General features: G+C 40.5%; 1 protein-coding gene across 1 annotated transcript in view; it reads left to right on the top strand.

Moving 5' to 3' along the window:
• mtnr1aa (melatonin receptor 1A a) overlaps nucleotides 1-13,922 on the top strand; it is a 30,151-nt gene extending 16,229 nt beyond the window's left edge. The window contains exon 2 of the mRNA XM_041036066.1: nucleotides 12,433-13,922. Coding sequence (XP_040892000.1) covers nucleotides 12,433-13,301 — 869 coding nt within the window. The 3' untranslated portion in view covers nucleotides 13,302-13,922. The remainder of the gene's footprint in view (nucleotides 1-12,432) is intronic.
• Nucleotides 13,923-15,685: the final 1,763 nt, after the last annotated feature.

The raw sequence follows: 15,685 nt of genomic DNA, 5'->3' as shown, positions 1-15,685 counted from the left end.
CAAACAGCACACACACACTCACAGATACACACCCAGCATCAGCTGTGCAGTGTGATAAACTTCCACCATGTATGAAACTGCTTCTGTAACCACTGTAAAGTATATTAATAGTTAACTGAAAATAACTTCAGCTCCAGGCATAAATATTTACTATCGCAGAGTCTTGTAATGTATTTAAACAACATTTTACTCACGGGTAAAAATTATATATGGTGATATACTGTATATCATTAATATACAAAATATACTGTGATATAAAATTTAGGTTATACCACACAGCCTTATATGCAGCTACCCTGCACTGGCGTTTTTTTCCACTATGTGTCCATGTCCAGTTGTGGAGGTCAGGGAGGTTGATGGGTGTACATAAGCCATGCAAATGTTTATCCTCTGATGACAGTGCAGGTTCACTTCCTGTCTCTTACCAGTAATCAATTTCATTGCGACCACCAGATAGATAAAAGCATTTCACAGCTAGTGGTTTGTATTAATTTTGCAGCTGCTGGAGAGTCAAGGACATTTAACAGTACAGTATTTAAATAAAAATGAGTTAACTCCATTTAAATGTATGGGACAGTTTATGTACAATTTGTGCATAATTAATGTTCTTAAAATTGTAATTTTAACTGTACAATTCTTTTAGTTTGGTTTTTATTGTACAGTAACCTCAGTGACCTTGAAGCATGATGAGTGTGCTCATTTCATAATGAGTGGCAGTAACTGCTCATTAAATACTTGCTTTCCAGGGACCTAAATGACATAAATGGGATCAATCCAATCTTCTGACAGGATCAAGCTGCTTGGTAATTGCAAATGGGAATCCAAGCCACGCTGTAATTGGTTGCTGTGTGTGTGTGTGTGTGTGTGTGTGACTAGGTGAAATGTCAGTCCTTGGAGGAGACTCTGTGCCAGTGTTACTGTGGCACTTTATTTATTTATCTATTTTTACACTTAATCTTTTTACAAAAACATTTAATAATTGCAGTCATAATTACCAGCTGCGACATCAGGGCCAATGTTGTTTTCACCTTGTGAGCCTGTGTGTTAGTGTGTCATCATGAGAAAATGTGATACTGAGTTACCACAGAGGCAGTTTTCAGTACTTTGGCAGGTGTTTATATGTCTGTCTGTGAATAGATTTTGTCACCACGATAGTCTGGAGTTAGAAGCTGTATGCGGTCCAACCCATTAGTTCTGAGAACCCATGTAATAAAGTAGTAATGAATACTGAGTACTCATGGGTCTGAATGTCAACATGTTGATGGGCATTGCAGTTTCTTGTGGGAGCAAAATAAATGCACACATTTTTCACTTTATTGATGTTTTACACACAAATTTGTTCTGTTCGCCAATGTTAAGCCATCTTAATAATCTCATCTTATCCAGCTCTTCCTTCCGTGAACACTTGCTCTGTAGTCTTTGCATTGCATGTCAGGTCCCATGGGCACAAACGTTAAATCAGATATACTGTGTTGTACAAGTGTCAGACTTCAGTTTATCAGCAGAGTCGGATGTTTAAATAGCCTCCTTGTGACCATCTGTAGACAGTACCTCTGTTCATCTATACAGTAGCCCTCTGTCTGCAGAGCTGGATTTGAATGCTCTTATGTAATGGACATAACTTGTTTTCTTTCTCCCCAATGTTAACTTTGTCTGTCCCAGTAGAGTTGAAGATAAAATCTGCTGAAGTGTACATTAGGAAAACAATAACCATAGCAATCAGGCAAATAATCAATTCTGATTTTGAGGTGTGTACCTGTATGAACTGCAGACTCAACTGTCACAGTGCCGGTGATAATGTTTTTTTTTTTTTTAAAGGTGACATGTAGGCGCACAATCAGTGGTTTGGGGTTTGTGTGTGGATGTATGTTTGAGAGAGATACAGCAGTGGTCACCATAACACTGTACTCAAACCTATCCATGTGTCCTGGTTGAACTTTACGTCTGTCTCCCCCTATCTGGGTCAACCCATCAACCCCCTGCCGTGCGCTGCACTGGTCTGCCTTTCAGACAGCTACTCTACTACTCAGACTGGAATCACCTGTGGAATAGTGAGGCAGGATAGAAGGGGGTTAAAAGGTATTTTTCTTGTGGAGACAGGTGGGTCCAAAAACCACCTCAAAAATTTGTTTTCAGCAGATAATTTGTCTGAATTGTGTTTGAACATTCTGTTTTTCCATTTAGTTCTTCCTGTGTTTGAAAGGACTTTCACGCAGGAAACTATGCAACTATGGTCCTTTTCAGTCTGTGAATTTGGTGGTGCACTTTGGGATTTGTGAAGAAAACGTGCCTTCAAGCTAAGCTAAGCTTCACTAAACAGTAGTGACACAGTAAGATGTGATCATTGGGCAAAAATAATGTCTGATGGAATGGTTTGGTTTCCCGATCGTCCATTCAGCGTCACTCATGAGAACAACAGCAGCCTAGTTCATTATTGTAATGGTATTTTAATTAAAAACAGATGAAACAGTATTAAAGACGACCCTACATTAGTGTTCAACTCACATAAAAACCGCAAACATTCAGGTTGCTTGGCCAGACAAAGATTTATATTTTCTTACAATATATTGTGGTTTCTTTTATTACAGGATTGAATAAGAACTACTGACTGCAACTTCATCATTTTCATAGTTGTTCCACTAGTAGAGTGAGGACCATCAACTTAGTACATAGGAGTGGAGAGAAAAAAAAATTCTATATAGAAAGGCAGGAAAATACAGCTTTAAGATTGATCATTTCTGTGAACAAGGATACCCAGAGATGAGTGTGCAACAGCAGCCTGAGCCGTGGCTAAAACGGACGTCATTCACATGTCCCCGGTATGAAAGGGATTAAAGGCACTCTGGATACTAGCATCAGCAGAATAACCAGCACCTGCCACATTAATGACAATTTAATGGGACTGGAACTCAGCAGAAATACCTTTATTCAAACAACACTTAGCTTCAGATAAGGGTTTCTGCTGGTATTGTCCTACTTATGTCCTCTAGTTGTAATCTTGAACAATAAAAGGAAGACAAAGAATGCGCTGCAGTACATAGAACTGTATAGATGATATTGAGTTTTTCTCTAGTTTATAGCAGATGCAGTAGCTGAACCACAGTGAGTGTGGCTCACTGGGGAGCAGCTGGAGTACTGTAAATCTTAGCAGCACCAGCAGCGACAAGAGCTCTGGCCACATGGTCCACACAAACCACAGTTCCTCAGGGGATCCAAAGTACAGTACCCCCACATAATGAGCTGATGTTCATCAAGTGTGATGGAAAGATAAATACTTGTACATCTATGACAAGATGACAATACTGGTGTTTAATACAGATATTATTCACATATTGTTAAATTTCATGCCTGGTCTCACAAACAGGTTAATTTTTCATTAGAACTCGACTGATGAGGACGTAGTTTGTTTTACTTTCCAACACTGCATCTCAGCAACTGACAGCACAGCATATAGTCAACACTCTACAGACTTGAAGCCACCACCACACCGTCGTCTGCTGAGCTGCAGAATGAATGGGATAAGATGCTCTGATGCCTACCTTTCAATCTGCTACATCATTGACTGCACTGATGCTAACTATAGCAGGCTAGCTACCTCGCGAACATAGCGTTGTGTCAGCATGTGATAAGCATGAGTGACATGACTGTTGTGTGATTCAAAATGTGCTATTTGAGACAAATTGTGTGATGATACAATTTCTAAATTACCTTAAACATTGTTCTGTACCTATATGCTGATATATCTGTGGCAGGTCAACTGGCCAACCGATAAATTGGTTGGGCCCTATTTTTTATATCCTGTTTTGCCACTAGTTTATGACACATGAAGACTGTGTAATCAGATTGACAACATGACATTGGACAACTTGTCTAGGGGGCTTTATCTGGAAGACGTGACTGGTCCTGTCAGGCTGTGTCAGGCCACCAGCTGTGGGGGCCTGGCTGACATCCAATGTGACACCACCCGTGGTGTTTTGTCATGTCTGCTCCCTGACCAGAGAAAGTAAGTGTGGCGGACAGGTATTTTCACAACACATGATCCTCAAATTTGCAGTGGTAGCTGTAAGAAAGAAGCCCAGCAATTTGAGATTGAGACTGCTTGCGTTTTTTGAAGTTTGACGAGGTTGGCCAGTTAGCTGATAAACCTCGCTGGATCTGAGATCTTGTTAAAGTCTCACTCAAATTGCATCCCACTGGTAAAACCTACAGGACATCACAACAGTGTCACACAGAACAGGCGCTCATTTGTATTTCCTTAAATAAAGCATAGACAAATACTTGAGATCTGAAATGTGTTGCTGTTAGCAAAATTCCTAGAAACAGAAAATACACCATTGTTTAAAAGCTTGCTCTAAATCGAGGACATTGTGCTAACCTGAGAGTATCACGAAAGGAATCTTCTGCCCAATGGGAAAACTTTCTCTGTCTGATAAGAAAATTACGCAGGAGCATCTAGTGATAAATATTCTAGGATGTCAGGAGTCAGGAAATACCCTTGAATTAAAACACTGCCCACAAAAAAACCACTGTGTTGTCATAGCTATTTGGAAGATTTTTGTTTAACTCACACTGTTTGTGTGTTAGTGTGAACTGTGGTGATTAACACTTGATTCTGACATTTAAATAGTCTTCAGGCTACTTGGGGCCAGCTGCTTTATGAAAACAGCCCTGGTGCTTGGTGCGAACTTGAATCAGGCTGACAGTGCATAATGCTGCTTTCCACTCTGCTGTTTCTGGTTGGTACTTCCCTAGCAGAGAGGGCACTTGAGGTCAGTTTGTAAATCCTTTCTTTCCTTTGCCACACCAGGGTAGGAATAAACCACTTCTGGCTAAATCCAGATCCAAAGTGCTTCCTTTTTCACCCTTCTGTCAGCAGCTGAAAACAAATTCTCTGTACAGTAACAGAGAAGGCTACTGCCAGATTTTGTCTTCCCTGTTTTATTGTTAATGTACTGTATGTTCTGTGTGTTTTTGTACTCATCGTAGTCTCTTGAAATAGGTTCTGTAAGAGAAGTGAGGAGATTAAAGCTGCCGAGAGTCTCATCATCCACGCCTGTCACTGGCTTCATTCATAAACACAATATCCGCAAATCCAATAGTGACCCAGCGACATAATCTGCTTCCTCATCGAGCTGCCTTCCTTTCTCTCTCTTTCTCACTCTGTTTTAATTCCCCTCCCTTTTTCTCTTCCTCTCTTTCTCTCTCTGTTTCTCTTTGCATTATTACTAATACAGTTCAAGTAAAGTTCCACCGTCACAGTTGTTGTTTTGTGTGCATTTTGTCACATTTCTGTGTGCACACCAAGGAACTGCCACCCCATTTCTGCCGGACGGATTGCCATTATAATCCAATTTTGTTTCTGTCAATAGTGTTGGCTGGGAGATATTTTTAAGTGAACTTCACAAGACTCTGCTAAATACACCCAAAACAGAGTCTCTCTCTCTCTCTCTCTCTCTCTCTCTCTCTCTCTCTCTCTCTCTCACACACACACACACACACGCACGCACACAACACAAAAAATATAAAAATATCATATCCTTTCATTCATCAAGGGCTCATCTTTATTCAAGACTTTCAAATTTGTTGGCACAGAACTGATTGCTGAATCATGTATGAGCAGTCACCCCACGGTAATAATGAAAGAAAATCCACAAGAAGAATGTTTTCTTAGACGCAAAGTAAAGATACAGAAAGGTAATACATTGAGGGCTCTGTTTGAAGGAACAAAGTCCAACACAAACTACAAGGTCATGATGGCAAGGTCACTGAATATATATCCAGGTGTGCAGGAAAGAGCAGAGTCCCGGGTTTGATTTCACTTGGAGACCATTGTTTCATGTCATTCCTCCTGTATTTCTCCTCCTAGATTCTCTACTAAAGGCAACATACTTAAACAATGATAATAACAACCCTGCAGAATACCAGTTTATAACTGACCAGTTTGATGTGCTCTGAAAGTTTTGTGGTTATTTTATAGCAACTTGGTGTTGGCACACCACACATTACCATGATTAATGGCACTAGAGATCACAGACAAAAACATCTCCTCCTCCTCTTTTTGATCTGCTTTAGGGAAATTCTTTCATATTAGCTAAATCATATTACTCTAGTTGCATTAAACTTGCAGTTTTGCTGTGAGGATGTGCGATTGAAAAGTGTTAAGTTAGACTTCTCACCATTGTTTTGTAATTGCTGTGAACTTCTGCCAGGCGTTTGGTTTGCACCAGCTGGGGGAATCACCAAATTAACAGCAAACTGAGGTTGTACTAAACACAAATTTGGTTTTCAGCATAAAAAGATTAATTTTTCAGGAAAATATAAACACGTCTCCTCATGTGGCCTCATGTGTTTGGAACTGCCAAGCCTTTATGTTACCTCTTCCATCTAGCGCATAGCACTGGGCGTGAAAATACCAAAGCAACAAAGTACATTTCAAGGTCAGGAAAATGCCCACATCTTATAGCAGAGCTTTTACCAGTCTTTGCTCTGCCATGAAAACAGAGCTGGTTTATAATTTAAATTCATCGTATGAGAAATGCATTTGACTACTGTGGAGTGTAATTATAATCAAAATTTACATATTCTTGACATATTGAAATGTATTCATTTTCCTGGGGTGGTTTTTCACACATTATCATACATTAAAATAAGTGCTCTGCAGTATGTTCGGCTAAGGGTACTGCACTAAAGGGCCTTACGCGCTTTTTTTGCACATTCATTCTGACCTCTGTAACTTCTCCTGACAAGGTATGCAGTTAGACTTGACTTTTGACCGTGGGTAATGAAATGCCTAGTTCATTAGTGCAGTCAGGACAAAAGGTCTCACAGTGTCGAGGCTGTCATATTCAGAATTGCTCCACCTGCTGCTAACCTTCAGCACATGCTCATTATATCTTAGATTGAACCTCAGACTCTTACTAGGATTTAGTGGGTGGTGAAGGTACAAATGGGATACTCTTTAGTCTACCAGTCTCACAATCTGAAATTGAGCTGTTCAAGTATTATCAGAAATTTCTTCTCCTTTAAGAAGGAGGCATCAAATTTATACTTAACATTCATCGGTGTAACAGCCTGTAACAGTTGGTAGACAGCTGTCTGCACATATTCTCTGTAGGCTGACGTCTTTAAAGGATGTCTTTCCACAAATAATCCAATAAGGCACTCAAACACTGTTTAATTTAGTAGGTTAAAATATAAGTTCCAAAGTAATTTCCTGAGTTCTAAAATGTTTTTTTAAGAAATGCACACCCTGGGAGTAAGCTCTGCCTGAGGAGAGAAAGTTGGAGGGAAAAAAGGACCTCAAAAATAAACATAACTGTAGAGATGGTTTTATTCGGTTTCATCTAGGATTGTAACACCGGTAGAGAATTGGATTATTTTATGTAGGAAAGTGGAATGTGTACAAATTACTGGTTTTCATTTATTTATTTTTTTCCCCACATGTGTTCTACTGGAATTAGACCAAAACTTCTAGAAATGATAATAGTGTTGCATATCTATAGGAATTGTAAAGATTCAGATAAGACTTTTGAGGCAGGACAAATCCAGGGAAGGATACGAAACAGCTTATGTGTTGATATTTCACAGGAAAATAGGCCGTACTCCAACAGTTAATTTGCATTTCTGTGTAAAAACATCTACTAATTTGAGTACTCACAAAGATAATATACTCTAAATTTGACAGCAGGCTGTCTTACTAATCTGAATGACTGGGCAGAGAGGGCATTGGTCAGGATCACTGACAGAATTTAAGTTTTGCTGAGGTAGAACATTTTGAGTGACAGCAGTCAGAGAAGCACTTGCTGGGCAACATGTCAGAATACCGAAAGATGTCACTGCTTGAAAAACAGACTCTGAGAGCAAAACATTGGTCTGAAACAATGAAAAACTCTTCAGCTGTAGTGCAGGGCAGTTTGGAGGAAACAGACAGCTCACCACCAGTCTAACATCCCTGCTGTAAAGCGTGAAGGTGGCATTCTCATGCTGTGGGTGCTCTTTTCAGCGCGGAGGCACCGGGGACTTGTGAAGTTGGAGGAAGTTTAAATGCAGCCAAATGTGAAGCCTTATGTTATGGACAGTTTGTGTTCCCACAGGAAGGATACACAGCCCATTCAGTCAGGAGAGACTATGCTTATGAATTCAGAGTCCCGCTGATTAAATGTAGATCAGTTCTAAGCTTAGACTTAATTTGAGCTAATGCCCAATTATGGACAATAACTGGTATAATTGGATAATTGGTCAGCCCTCAGTGTTATGTTGATGTCTGTCAGAGAGGTCAGCATGAGACAGAAGTGAAAGAGGAGAAAATAAAATACACACTGATTAGTTAGCGGAGATAATAAATGGAATTTTATTTGATTGAATAATATGAACCAAGAAGGAGTTGCCTCTTTTCACCTGGTTTGGTTTAAAAGAAGAGGCAAAATTTGTGAATGGAGAAGAGCCAAGGGGTGGAGCTTAAATGATTAGATGAGAGTAGTCAATGAACGAGTAGGAGCAAGCGATTTAAGAATAAAATAGTCTCCCTGACTGCACTTGTACGCTAAGCTCCATATCACAGCCCTTCCATATCACTGCAATGGCTCCAGGACAAGAAAATGACAATCCTTGTATGACCCAGTAAAAGCCAGGTCTTAAATCCCTATGGAAAATCTGTGGAAAGACCTCAGTATAGCTGCTCACAGACGCTTCACTTTCAGCTTGACTGAGCCGGAGTAACTCTGAAAAATGGGACAAAATCCAGATTCAGATGTTCCAGGCTGATAGAGACTCAAAGGTATCATTACTGCAAAAAAATTAATTTTCAGAGGATTGACACAGATTAAGTTAACAAGACCAGGTCAAAACCTAGTGTATGGCTAGGCCACAACAACTGCTTTCAATGGAAAGTCGCTGAAACCTGCTCAGAAAGTCGCTAAAAGTAGATCGATGATGTAATACACCAATTAGCATATTCATTACATCATTGCATCATTTTTGCGTTCAGCCTAATGTTAGCCAGGTTCAGCCCTTTATCTGTTTACTTCTGTCCTAATCTCTACCTCACATATACTCTGTTGTAATACAGCCAAATTTCCAGTAAAGTTGTTCTCATTTACATGTTTTTCTGTTTCTGTTGTCTGACGCCAGAACTAGTTTGAGATAGTGACTGACACTTGCGGCCCATTAAGACTACATGTCTTTACGGACATGACACTTTCAAGCTAAAATCCTAATTTCATAACCACAACGTTGTCTGACTAAATTACCATAAGTTAAAGACAATGGTTGTTCTGTAATTTCAGCAATATTTACTTCTAAAATGATTAGACAGGAAGTTGGAAGCTCATTCATGTCTGTCAGCTGCAGCTCCAACTAAATGAGACACATAGAGATTCGTGTCTAGGGAGGGAATGCCCGAACTCATGCTGGCAGGGTAATACTGACAACTCAAATCTACAGAAAGTAGCTAAGATTTGTCCAAACAGTTGCTAGATTTAGATGTTTTGTTTTTTTTTTTAAGTTACTAAAGGGGCCTGAAAAGTAAAGTCTGAGAAGTATAAAGTAAATATATCAACAAAGGTGCTAAGTTGGCAATACTACCTACTACCTACTACGCCCCACTGATGACTTAATAGAAACGGTTTGCGCCAATTTATTTTGAAAGGGCATCGGCCAATGTGGAAATTCCAGCACTTGGCCAGGCCATCCAATGGTGTAACTTCATCACTCAGTCAACGACAGACATTCGCATTTATAAGAAATTATATATATAAATGTGATGCCAGTACATCGATATGTCAGAAAAACAGTTCTAAAAACATTTTTTGACTGTTGCCCCCCAAAAAAAAAACTTTTTCCAGATTATAAAATGTGAAAAAAAGTCAGTGTGGCTGGATACAGTCTAAATGCACTGTATATCTTTTTAGCTCGCCAGTCTGTGTCAAAATTCATTGCGAGCTACAGTGGCAAAAATGCTCACATAGGCTTCACTTGTACCTAAATCCTAAGAGAAATTGGTTGAAAGTGTGGGATTGCAGAAATGGAAAAAGGGACACAGCACCAGGCCATATCTCTCCTCAAGCCAAATGAAAACTCAGAGTGATGCGTCAATCACAAGACTAGTCACAGTGAGAGACAGTGAGTGAGAGAGTCCAACAGCCAAAAGAGCCAGCTGCCTGTAGGCCTTTCACAACATGACCTTGTCAAGGTCAAGCCTGTTAATACTGAGTGACTTGAGTTTGAAATCCTGTAACAGGGTTGTAACAGTAAAGAACAGCCGAGGGAGGGAGAGGGAGCCCCTTAAACGTGACTGTTTGCACATTGTCTCAACACCTTCTCTGAACATGAGAAACATGTTCTCATTTGGCAGTATACATGAAGCTTCACTAAATGCAGCTAGCCATCGCCATACAACTTGTTTTGCTGCTCCCATGTGGCCAAATAATTCAGTGATTGCTGCTTCTACCACCACAACTACACTTAGACTAAGTCTAAACTGACCCTTTAAACCAAGTCTTAAACGTATCCCGTGGAGTTTTTGACCACTAGTGGACATATGTAGCAGTGTTTTGATCATCGTGCTTTTTGTCTTGTACCCCACCACACGCAAATTGATGCACGTGTACAAACATGAGCACATGGGAAATGAGAAAACCTCACATGGTATGTTTAATCTTCAGTTGCCCTTGGGGCTGCACATTTTGGGAAAATGTTCTTACTTTCAAAAAAATATCCTTCCTCCCTAAGTCCTCACAAAGATAGACACACAAAAGCACACACACTCACATACACACATATGCAGTAAAGCTCTCTAACAGTCACAGGGTCTTGTGACAACAGCAGGTGCACCTAATTCCTCATAGAGGACAGCTGAATGACAGATATAAAAAGACAAAACTTAATTAATAGCAGCATATGATCCCTGGCAGTAGAACGGTTGGAATGTTCCACTGCAGATAACCACATAACAGGCCACATGGCTGATCGGTTGTGTACTTCTAATGCTCAGGTGAGACTGACAGGTCTGCCTGCAGGTTTGGGGATGTGTGTCTGATATTGACAGACCAAACGTCAGCACAGAAATGAAACTGCCTCTTGCACTGAAGTGATTGTAGAGATATACGATTCGCTTAGTTCCCTTCTGACATGCAGTAAATGCATCATATCATCTGTGACAGGGTGTTGTCACATAGGCAAAACTGAATCCAGGCTTATCACTAGACCTTGTAATATGGTTCTTACTACTATAAATGCAACACATTCCACTGATTAAAAAGTGACAGTTGTGAAAATGCTGTGTGGCAAGGTGTTAGAATCCTCCAATATTCTGATGAAAGGCCCCTCACCAGTAAATAATGCTAAAATGCAGAGGTCTGCGTGATTAAAGAAAACTGGAGACACAAAACAGTGTGTACCTTCAGTCAAAAGTGAGGCTGTTTCCACAAAGCATAATAAGACATTTGCTCTTTTGTCTCTTTGAAGTATATGTTGTGCATTTCACTTTAGAGAGGCTGAAGATCACAGTTGGTATCTGTCGCCGTCGTGTGCAACAGTGTGTTCTCCAACCAGCCTTGCATAATTTTCCCATCAGTTTGGGGACAAAGAATAGACTTGTGTACCCCTGATTGTTGCCCTGCGTGTACATTATGTTTGTCTGGCATGCACAATGTGGAGTCCTTGCTGGCAATTGGAGAAGTGCGTGATTTAGTGACAGGGACCACACAAGGTGACAGCTGAATGCAAGTTGAAGTTATCACTTGCCAAATCATCACGGGAAACTACGAAATGTGTTTATGCACATTTCGAGCGCACATGTACACATACACACAAACAATGCTAAATTTGCAGATGCATTCCCTTTCAAGATCCAGCCTTGAGGCGCTCTCCCTGTGGCTTATGTAACGAAGCAGCAACAAAAACAAATGGATGTCTCTCAAGGACTGCGCTGGTGTTTTTACATGTTTTAGCATATTTACAAATCGTCTGCACTTAAATTACTGCCAACCATTTCCCAAAACATACCATAGCTTTTTGGATTTTCAAAAGGATTGTCCTTCCTGCCAGGCAGCTGTCGGATTTCTTTCAAATGTCGGTGCTGTATGGACATGAAGAGCCTTGAACTTTGATTTAGATCATCACACAGAATACCTTCAGTGTGATAATTTTACATTTGAAAAAAAGCCTTCAGAAACCATCTGGGTGACTTTACTGCTCTTTTTTTTGTGATGCTCATGTTTTGTCTTCTCTGTTCTAAACACTCATTGTAACCTTCTCCACACAAATGTTTCTGAATGTCTCTGAACAAGTCAGACAGTGTCTCAGCACAATCACTTGTGCTATCTTTATTTCGTTCATTTGGATGACCAATTTGCTCTGCATTTGTTATCAGTGACTCATGACTCCTTCCTTGTCTCTCTTGTGGGTGTGTGTTTGTGTGCGTTTTGCCTGTAGGGAACATCTTTGTGGTGAGCCTGGCAGTGGCAGACCTCGTGGTGGCCATCTACCCTTACCCTCTGGTCCTCACCTCCATCTTCCACAATGGCTGGAACTTGGGTTACGCCCACTGCCAGATCAGCGGCTTCCTCATGGGCGTCAGCGTCATTGGTTCCATCTTCAACATCACCGGTATCGCCATCAACCGATACTGTTACATCTGCCACAGCCTCAAATATGATAAACTGTACAGTGACAAAAACTCTGTCTGCTATGTGATGTTAATCTGGGCGCTGACTGTTGTGGCTATCGTGCCCAACCTTTTTGTGGGCTCCCTTCAGTATGACCCACGAGTTTACTCCTGCACCTTTGAACAGTCAGCCAGCTCAGCGTACACTATCGCAGTGGTTTTCTTTCACTTTATTTTACCCATCATGATTGTCACCTACTGCTACCTGCGCATCTGGATACTTGTCATACAGGTGAGGAGACGGGTCAAACCAGACAATCGGCCCAAGCTAACGCCACATGACGTTAGAAACTTTGTCACCATGTTTGTGGTGTTTGTGCTCTTTGCTGTTTGCTGGGCGCCACTCAACTTCATCGGCCTAGCCGTAGCAATCAAACCAGAGGTAGTGATTCCCCTCATCCCTGAGTGGTTATTTGTGGCCAGCTACTTTATGGCCTACTTCAACAGCTGCCTTAATGCCATCGTGTATGGTGTGCTGAACCAGAACTTCCGGCGCGAGTACAAACGCATTGTAGTGTCAGTGTGCACGGCACGCATCTTCTTCCAGGACAGCTCAAATGATGCAGGGGAGAGGCTCAAGAGTAAACCTTCACCACTCATGACCAACAATAACCAGGTCAAGGTGGACTCTGTCTGATCCAGAACTCAGATGAATACTGAGAGGACATCAGCAGATATGCTGTGACTGATGGCTGGGAAAAAATAAATTAAAAAATGGTGGTCAAGAAAAATACCAAATATAATTATAAAACAGCTTCTGTCCTCTGGGCTGTCCACAGACTGTCATACGGTGCTATCTGACCTCTGAACAATCACAGTAAAAACAGGGGTCCATATTATCTTTGTCTTTTATCAAGCACTTTTGTTGGACTCTGCAGTATCTGTAGTACGGTAAATATATGATGTTGGTTTTGTTTTCATGTTTACAGTGATGATATAAATGTATCATGCATTATATAAGTATTTATTTTGTATGAAACGTAATGTAGATATATAGTAAGATATATCAGGTTCCAGTTAAATGAAGACAAAATCTTGAGGCCAATGAAACATTTCTACAGAACTTGGTTGAAAATAAAACCAGAACTTTATTGATGAAGTTAACAGATTTTAATAACCTCATTTGTGACACTGTAACACTAATTGAGTGCAAGCAATGTGGGTTGCTGCTGTCTTATTATACCCTTCAATACTGTCCCTTTCTCTAAGTGGAATATATATTTTAGTAAGAAAGATATCTCTCTCTATCTCTCTCTATCTGTCGCTCTCTCTTTTTCTCTCTCTATGCCACCTTGTGAGCTCATTATACTGTATGCATGGATATCAGGAATTGTTCATATGCAAAATAAAATCTGATATTGATGGATGATTTGCTTTAGTCCTGTGTTCTGTAAATGCATTCTTTAATTCCACTTTAAGATTTAGGTCCAGGGTAAGGGAGGGAGGCAACGAGATGGCGAGAAACACAAGCAGTCAGATGATCAGACTGGTAGTTAGCAAGTCAGCAGTTTAACCAGATTGTCAAAACCAGAGGTGTCCAAACTGTTCCACAAAGGACTGTGTAGCTGCTGGTTTTTGTTCCAATCAAGCAGCAGCACACCAGACTTGACTCATTTAATCAACTGATCTCAGTCTTCAGACAGTTGATTGGTCAAACTGTGTGCCCTTCATTGGTTGGAACAAAAACCTGCAGCCACACGGCCCTTTGTGGAACAGTTTGGACACCTTTGTGCTAGTGAGTACCCCAAAAATTGCACATAGTAGATCCAAAACTTGCACCAAAACGTTTGTGTGTAAGCTGTCGTGGAAATTTCCAATAAAATAAATTTTAAAAAAATAAATAAATAAAAATAAAAATAAAAGTAGTGGCTAACCAAATTTTTTTCTGACTGCTCACTTTCACCTTCATTTCAGCAGTGTTGGCGCATTCTAAGAGCTCAGAGATTTGATGAGTACAAACTAATGCAGTTTTGGTGTTTCTAACATTTAGTCCACTCTTTAATATAAAGAAATATGCTGTAGTATCTGGTGCTTTATATCTACAAACAGCATCACATGCTACAGTTTCCAAAAAACTGGCTGCAAAGTTAAATCAGCATCTCTCTAAAACAATTTTAACACTAACCGAATATTATCTTTAATTAAAGAAAGATTAATTGCAGGGGTTTTGAATTAGACTGTTTTAGCTAGTTGTATCTAATACACTGGAAACCGAGTGTATTTGAATTGTTCTTTCCAAACCAGTTTGTTTCAAGAGAGTGCATGAACAGCACTGCCACAAATCTGCCTGAGTAATATAATTTTATTCAAAGTGGAACACAGCCAGTGAATATGATAGGGCTTTATTTTGTATGCCAAGCATTTTTTTCTGCTCCATCTGACTTACGTGCGTGTGGTAGTCCAACGCAGAAGCTATCAGGTTCTGTCTGCAAACAAATTTCCAGGTGAGCATATAAAAAGTGTTGGTAGGCATCACTGTCCTTCAATGTGAAGGACTCTGCAGTACATAGGAGGCAGGGACTGTGTAGTGTACATCAGCGTTTGCCTGTGTGATGCATAGCGTGCGTGGGCTGCCACCCGGTTAGTGGAACACAGACAAAGGCATCATGCATCACAGAGGAGAACGGCTCAACTATGCATTTGAAATCCACTTGGCTTACATAATGGCTGCTGACCATCATCCTCAAAGCAAGAGCTGAAAGAGCCAGCTCCCAGCAGACTCCCTGCCCCCTTCTCTATCCGTTTAATCCCAAGAGCTCTGTGTGGTAGGAAACGACTGAAAGGGTTGGGGATGAGCAAATGTAAAAATCCCAGGGATTTACACTGTCCCCAAACAGAGTTATACTGTAATCTGGGCCCAGGGATTTTTATAGTCCAGGTTGTATGATGAAATGGAAGAGAAAAGTCAGGTGTTACATGACCAATGGCACTGATTTAGGCCCATCTTCCATTACTGATTCAATACCAAGAAAAGAAAATAGAAGGTAGCCTTCACCGTGACAAGGCCATTGATCAAAGCTC

This window comes from Toxotes jaculatrix, chromosome 4 (assembly GCF_017976425.1).
Source record: "Toxotes jaculatrix isolate fToxJac2 chromosome 4, fToxJac2.pri, whole genome shotgun sequence".
Taxonomy (NCBI): Eukaryota; Metazoa; Chordata; class Actinopteri; family Toxotidae; genus Toxotes; species Toxotes jaculatrix.
The sequence above is the reverse complement of the archived record's forward strand: the minus strand, read 5'-3'. Positions and strand labels throughout refer to the sequence as shown.